Below are 7,890 nucleotides of genomic sequence, written 5' to 3' on the forward strand. Positions count from 1 at the left end.
CCGGGCCGTTAAAGGGGAAGAGACGCCTGTTTGCTCCAAGCGCGGGCAAGACTGGCCGGCGGGAGTGGTGAGGGTGTTGGAGGGGGGAAGGTGGCGAGTGTGTTATGAACTTGCACGGGAGGGGCCAGAGCTCCGGCCGCTGCGCGCTGAGTCAGCCGAGATGCGCAAGGCGACTCCATCCTCACTGGCCTCCGCCTCTGGGTTTCCTCTCCTCACCAACTTCCTTGCAGGTGCCGCCTCCCACAGCCCCCACTCTTCGCCTCCCGATGGGTCCAGCCTGACGACTCCCGGATTCGTTGTGGCCCCCGCCTAAATGCTCTCGAAGACCAAATTTCGTTGTGGCTTTCTGGCTGCGATGGGAAGCGGCTGGGGAACGGCGCCGGCGAGTTGGAGGCTGGGGAAGAGGACAGTTGGAGGTGTGGCGGGGTGTCCGGTGAGCTAGGGCGGGGAATCACTGGGCCAGTGATCCTGGTGCTACTCCCGGCCTCTCCCGTAGGGGCCCCAGCTTCTCTCCGGAGCGCCAGTAATGGGCGTCCAGTGTTTCTTAGAATTTCGATTTCCGTAAATCGGTGTAAAGCGGACCCGTGGTTGTACCCGAGCCAATTTAGGTCGGTGAGGACTTGAGGCTGGCGTTCTGCCCCCGACAGGGAACCAGCAACGCGGACTCTGCGCCCCGGCTCTTCGCCCAGGAAGTCTATTCTCACACACTCCTGCCCAGCCTCCAACGAAATCGCCACAGGCGACACTTGGAACCTTACTGAAGTCCTCGGAGGATCCCAACCGCCTCATTTCACAGAGCTGCTTCACCCCACCCAAGCCCAGGAAATTGTGCCTGGAGCGTGTCAGAGAAGGGCGGTGGGGAAAGCCCGAAGCCGCTCAGCGACCTTGTGACCTCTGGCCGCGGACCCAGGAGCTGGGAGCGTGTGAACTCTGCATCCTTCCCCGGGATGGGACCCCGGGCCTGCCGGGCCCCTGAGCCTTAGACCCGCCCCTGCCGCCACCCGCCGGGTGCAGGCCGCCATAATCGGGTTAGCTGGGTCGGAATTACATTACCTTCCCCGGCCCGCCCCGGCCCCGGGGGTTGGGGGGGGAATCCTGGCGCCTCTGAGCCGGTGAGACTGGGCGCCTGGAGGCGGATGTTCTTACCATCCCTCGGAGGGTGGGCACCCGATGAGCAGCTTGGCTTGTCTCAGACACATGGTGGCCAAAGGACCCTGCCCTGCTGTGGCAGTCCTTAGCCCCTCCACCGCAGCCCACTCAGGTGCTCTGATCCTGACTGCCAGTGACCCTTGTGAGCTGAAGTGCCTTCTAAGTCTAATAGCTGGGTCTCCCTGGGAGCACGGATCTTCCAGTTGATTCTCCAGGATCTTCTGGGGAAAACTCTGCCCCTCCTTTCTCCCTAGCAGATGGGCTGGCAGCCTGGAGCCTAGGGCAGGGTAAGAGGTCTTTTCTCTCAAGGGAACCAGGAGTGATATTTGGGCATCTGGGCAGGAAGATAAGGAAGAGGAAGAAGGGCTTTCTCCCCACACAAAACCTCAGTGTTCACAGAAGCCTCAAGGTGAAGTCTGAGGCAGGGAACAATGGGGCAGGGAGGCAGTGGGCATTAATAACACGCAACATCCTCCCCAGACTTGTCTACCTTCATCACGCATTTATCCAGCTCTCCCCCACCCTGCCAACAATCTTCTGAAAGGGTTGAGGGTGGGGAGGTACTGCCCTTTGGTAACTGTTTTTGTCTTGGTGCAGAAGACAAATAATATCACCTTCCCTAAGCCTTCACAGAACTCCAAGCATCTTTTCTCTGCAGGTAAGGGCTTGGACTACTAGACAGCATGAAACCTCTGCTGTTCAGGCAAACCCTTCATAGATAGCATGGGCTGGATTCCCCTGGATGAGAACAAAGAGCCTGGGGAGACAGTAAATTAAATAACTCTGAAGAGGACTGGCTGGCAGGTTAGGAATTTGTCAGTCCCTTTTCCCACTCCCTTGGGGGCTTCTCTTGTGGCTCAGCTGGTAAAGAGTCTGTCTGCAATGCAGGAGACCTAGGTTAGATCCCTGGGTTGGAAAGATCCCCTGGGGAAGAGAAAGGTTACCCACTCCAGTATTTTGGCTTGGAGAATTCCATGCAAAGAGTTGGACATGACTGAGCATCTTTCACTTTCTTTTGCCACTCCAGAGGTGGGTCCCTAGGAGGAGAGAGTGGGCACTAGTGTGTCTCCAATCAAGCTGAATAAAATCCTTCTTGAATAAATCAATGCAAGTGAAAAACGTAGCATCGTGCAGACCTTTATACCTCCTTATTCTACATCCTGCCTCGAGGTCAGCACAGATGGCTGTGCCACCCAGAGATTGCCCAACTGATCCTTAGAGGAGAATGGGCACAAACCTGGTAGTGTATATATATATATATATACACACACACACACACGCACATATTCTGGGAATTTAAAAAAAGATTTCAGTGCTCTGCTTCAAGGACAAAAGGCATCCAGTTCTGTCAGCCAAAGTTCTAGGAGTTTCTCAGTTTGCCTCCACCTTGCTGATTCCCTGACTCTATGAAAAGCATGGTTCCTATTGGTTTGTGTTGAAGAGAGGCTCTGGAGTCAGCACCCCCACCTCTCATAGGGACTTCCTTGGATCCATGTCACCATATCTCACATGCATGTAGCTGCCCAACTCTTCAAACCTGCAGCTTCACAGGGAGAGGCCACACTCCTAGCCTGTTTTCCTGCATCTTCTCTTCCATCCTGCTCTTGGTGCAGTATTCCATGGTTGAGGTGGTTCCCACTCCTATATCATCAGTTTCCTCATCAACTTAGTCCCTCCTACTGCCAACTGTCTAGGTCTCTACTGTCTGGACAAAGTTTTTGCCCAACTCTTCAAGAGAAATTATGTTTCTTTTTCTCCTTTACTGCCCATATCCATTGTCTCCATTTCCTCAGTATTTATTCTTTTAATCCACTGTAAGTTAGCTTCACTACATGGACCCTATCTCAGAGATATCCAGTATCCAGTGTCTATTATCCAAGACTTCTCTGACATGTTTTACTTTGTTGACCATCAACTCTTTCTTGAGGTATCCCTTCTTTTGGCTCCCATAATATTGTATTATTCTACATCTTTGGACATTCACAGTTGCTGCTTATCTTTTTCCTCCACTGACTTTTCTTCTTCCACTGAAGACTGTGAGCATTCAGAGCTCAGACTTCAGCTTTACCCATATCTACATCTGCTCAGTTTTCATCCTTTCCAATAGTTCCATCTAATATATCTACCCAGAAAACTCTGTGACCTCAGTCCCTGGTTGCGACCCTTGCTGTGCTCCATCCCACTATTCTAGTCTTCTGGCCAGCTCTACCTGCTTTTGCTCTAGCCACCTTAGTCCAACAAGCTGGAGGAAATGCTTCCCCCGAAGCTCCTTATTCACTTCCTCCTATTATTCTTTGAAATGTTTCATACACAGCCCTTCCTTTCCATTTCCACAGATAAAACCCTAATATAGGCCAGGCTTCCCTGGTGGCTCAGTGGTAAAGAATCTGTCTGCCAGTGCAGGAGACACAGGTTCAATTTCTGGTTCAGGAAGATCCCACATGCTCCGGAGCCATGCTCTAGCTAAGCCTGCGTGCCACTAGTACTGAGCCTGTGCTTGTAGGGTCCAGGAGCCACAACTACTGAGCCTGTGCATGCCTTAGAGCCCATCTTCTGCAACAAGAGAAGCCACCACACACTGCAACTAGAGCGTGGCCCCCCACTCACCACAACTAAAGAAAAGCCTGTGCAGCAATGAAGACTCAGCACAGTAAAAATATATTCTTTAAAAAAAAGCCTAATATAGGCCATCATCACCACCACCCATATTCATGTGTTCATCCACAAAATTTTGATTGAAGGTACTATGTGCTTGGTACTACGTACTAGCTACTGTGTGCCTGGCACTGGAAATATAGTTGTAAACACAACAACAAAAGTCCTACCACTGAATAGCTTACATTCCAGTGGGGGAGGCAGTTGAAAAAGAAAATGTATACCATATACTCAGAAATGCTAAGAAGAAAAATAAAGCAAGGAAGGGGGCGGAGTATAAGAGTAGGAGATGATGATTTATCTAGATTGATCACAGAAGGCCTCATGGAGTAAAGACCTGAAGGAAGAAAAGGGCCATTTGGATATCTGAGCATTTCAAGTAGGGGACACCAGTAGGTATACTGGTGTACCTGCGGAAAAAACAGTGGGAGGTCCTGTGTGTTTGGAGAGACTGAGTGACTGTGAGAGACCAAGCAGTCTTGAAGGCTTTTATTCTAATTGGAAAATGACTGGATTGTTTTAAACAGAAATACACCTGATTTTTACATTTTAAACAACTTTAAGGCAAAAGTGACATACAGTAAGCTGTACATAAAATGTGCAATTTCATACACTGATAAATGTGTACACCCATGAAACCATCAACACAATCCAGATAATAAGCATCTGTCAACTCAAGAAAACTTTCTATGTATCCTTTTGGATTTTGATTCATGTTTTACCAGAATCACTGTGAGCTGCTATGTTTAGACTAGGCTAAAGAGGGTAAAAGTAGAAGCAAGAAAGCAGGCAAGAAGCCACTGCAGTCACCCAGAGAAGAGATAATGGCATCTTGGAACAGGGAAGTAAGCAGTGGCTATGCTGCTGCTGCTGCTACTGCTGCTAAGTCGCTTCAGTCGTGTCCAACTCTGTGCGACCCCACAGACGGCAGCCCACCAGGCTCCCCTGTCCCTGGGATTCTCCAGGCAAGAACACTGGAGTGGGTTGCCATTTCCTTCTCCAATGCATGAAAGTGAAGTCACTCAGTAAATGTCCGACTCTCAGCGACCCCATGGACTGGAGCCTACCAGGCTCCTCCGTCCATGGGATTTTCCAGACAAGAGTACTGGAGTGGGGTGCCATTGCCTTCTCTGAAGCAGTGGCTATAGCGAGTAGTTATTTTTAAAAATCACTTATCTCATAACTCCTTGCCTCTAATTCACTCTGAAGATAAATGAATATGTTTCTTTCATAGGATAACCCTCTTTCTTCAGAAAAGTTTTTTTTTTTTTTCCCTATTGCCCTCACACTAAAGTCCCAACTCCATAAGGTTCTGCTTCTTCTCATTCTTCTCTATCATCGCTCTCAAATCTACACCTTATCCTCTTTCAGGCCCCTCTCCACTGTGCCTTTCTTTTCTATTTCCACCACACTTCTTTCCCCTACTCCCAATCTCTAATTGTGCCCACACAAAGACCCACTTCCTCCAGAAAGTTTTTCCCCGTCTCCGCTGGTATCTCTCGCTTCTTGATTGTCCAACTGTACTTGATGTTAATACTCCACAGTAATCTTATCCTTGTTTTCGTTGGATTTTGAATCCCACTTTTTAGAAAGTACCTAGGGACGTCGGTGTACCAGGTCTAGTGCCCCTGCATCCTCCCCAAGTATGGGACTGGATCTATACCAGGCAGGAGCTCGCTGCCTCAGCGTGTCCATGTGTGGTAGTGTCCTAGCCGTCCTCCCCTCCTCCTTGGGCATCTGCTCTGCATTAGTCTGTCCCAGGCCTCCGCAGGCGCCGATGATTGAATCATCATCATTAACCAGGGCCTGCCCCCCCAACCTCGGCGGCAGAAGGGAGTGATGGGGGTGGGCACGATCACTACCAAGTCCCTGGGGTCCCTCCTTCCCCGCCACCCTCTACGAGATTCCGCAGAGCTCCAAGAAACCTCCGCTGTGGAGGGGGCACAAGGCCTGCCATCGGGATGAAGCTCCGTAATGCGGGCGCGTAGTAGGACACAAACAGGGGACCCGGAGGGGTTTCTTTTATCAGGGACGTCGCCCCAGGAGATCGACAACCCTGAGTGGTGGCGGGCGGAGACCGCCGGGCCTTTGGGGTAGAAGGCGGCAGTCTTTTGCAGGCTCCAAAAGTCAGTCCCGAGATCATGTAGGGTCTACTATGACGATTACTACAGAAGGTCGAGGAGATAGGACCCCTTCCCACGAACCCCCTGGACTCCCTAATTACAGATTGAGGAGGGGGAGGGGCCAGTGGGGCTCAGGTGAGCACACGGGGAGAAAGGACATGGGCGGGGCCTTACAGAGGGTCAGCGAATCCGAAAAGACCTAAGCCTTCGTTGCGGGGCGACAAGTCCCGCCCCGCAGGCGGCACCGGAAGTAGCAGGCCGAGATCAGCCTTTAAGATGGCGTCTCCTCAGGGGGGCCAGATTGCGATCGCGATGAGGCTTCGGAACCAGCTCCAGTCAGTGTACAAGATGGACCCACTACGGAACGAGGTGAAGGGGCGGCAGGGTTACCACTGCGATCGGCTAGCAGTGCGAACTGGGGCCGGCTAGAGGACGGGCGGTGGCTGGCAGGGCGCCCAGTGCGCCTGCGCAGAGACAGGGTGCCCAGTGCGCCTGCGCGATTGCGATTGGGTTGCCAAACTCCAGGCTAAGACGCCTGCGCATTGCGCCGCTGACGTTTTGTAGGCTCCCCTGGGAAAGGAAGGTCGGGTGAGTCAGGCTGGAGAGAACCCCTGCTGTGCACGGAGCCCTCTGCTGGGCGGAGGGGGTGTGTCAACCCCCTGGGAGCTAATCAGCTGACGGCGCTGGGTGCAGAGTTGGCGGTGGGCTCTGATGAGTGGCGACTTTCAGATCGTGAAGGCACACGGGTTGGGGTTGGGGAAATGATCGTTGACGGAAGGTGTGTCCGCAGGAGGAAGTACGAGTAAAGATCAAAGACTTGAACGAGCACATCGTCTGCTGCCTGTGCGCAGGCTACTTCGTGGATGCCACCACCATAACAGAGTGTCTTCATACGTGTGAGTGCCCAGAACCCTGGCTGTTTCTTCCAAGCCCTATATCCCACTAAGCTGGCTGTCAGCCTCTAGGCTGCTTGCCCTAACCACCCAGGAAACGCAGCCAGCCTATAAACCCAAGTTTTCAGGAGGCTTGAGAGTCTGCCTTTCTCTTCTTGCAGTCTGCAAGAGTTGTATTGTGAAGTACCTCCAAACCAGCAAGTACTGCCCCATGTGTAACATCAAGATCCATGAAACACAACCACTGCTCAACCTCAAACTGGACCGGGTCATGCAGGACATCGTGTACAAACTAGTGCCAGGCTTGCAAGACAGTGAGTAACCACCTTGACTTTGAGGGGCCTCTAGAGCACTCTTGCTGTGTGGCAGCTTGAGGTGGCAAGGGCTTTGGTAAAGAGGTTGACAGCTCAAGGAACAAAGTATGAGAGAGGGCTTATATTTTACTTCCCATACTACCCTCTTCTAGGTGAAGAGAAACGCATCCGAGAATTCTACCAGTCCCGAGGCTTGGACCGGGTCACCCAGCCCAGTGGGGAAGGTATGTTGCTTGGTAGCAGGAGGGTAAGGTAAAGCCTCCAGAGCATTCCTCCTGCCCAGATTTGCCCCCTGGGGAAAATGGAGTGTGGAACACCTGCCACTTTCCTTGTTACTCTGTCTTTCTCAGAGCCAGCCCTGAGCAACCTTGGCCTCCCCTTCAGCAGCTTCGACCACTCAAAAGCCCACTACTATCGCTATGATGAGCAGCTGAGCCTATGCCTGGAGCGGCTGAGGTGAAGGATAGGTCATGGGCTATCTGAAGTGACAATGACAATGACCCAGAGCCAGGGAGGGGCCCAGGGAGAAGGCGAGCAGTAAGGGAGTGTCTTCCATTCAAGAGAGTATATCCTAGTTCTGGGTGGGGGGCAGGGGAAAAGCCAGGGCTCCCTAACCTGTGTGTGTTTCCTCCCAGTTCTGGCAAAGACAAGAATAAAAGCATCCTGCAGGTAAGAGGGGCTGAGGGGAGGGCCTCTCTAAGGAGACTCACCACTCCATGACCCTTCCCTCACACATCTTGTCTTCTTCCTGTCCCT

At 52.2% G+C, this 7,890-nt stretch overlaps 1 protein-coding gene across 1 annotated transcript in view; it reads left to right on the forward strand.

The window, feature by feature from the left end:
• Positions 1-6,157: 6,157 nt before the first annotated feature.
• The window catches only part of PCGF1 (polycomb group ring finger 1), a 2,384-nt gene continuing 651 nt past the window's right edge, over positions 6,158-7,890 (forward strand). The window contains exons 1-6 of the mRNA XM_010829714.1: positions 6,158-6,296; positions 6,718-6,823; positions 6,982-7,134; positions 7,287-7,358; positions 7,485-7,590; positions 7,770-7,803. Coding sequence (XP_010828016.1) covers positions 6,204-6,296; positions 6,718-6,823; positions 6,982-7,134; positions 7,287-7,358; positions 7,485-7,590; positions 7,770-7,803 — 564 coding nt within the window. The 5' untranslated portion in view covers positions 6,158-6,203. The remainder of the gene's footprint in view (positions 6,297-6,717; positions 6,824-6,981; positions 7,135-7,286; positions 7,359-7,484; positions 7,591-7,769; positions 7,804-7,890) is intronic.

The sequence above is a fragment of the Bison bison genome, unplaced genomic scaffold, assembly GCF_000754665.1.
Source record: "Bison bison bison isolate TAMUID 2011002044 unplaced genomic scaffold, Bison_UMD1.0 scf7180017864508, whole genome shotgun sequence".
In the NCBI taxonomy this organism is placed as follows: Eukaryota; Metazoa; Chordata; class Mammalia; order Artiodactyla; family Bovidae; genus Bison; species Bison bison.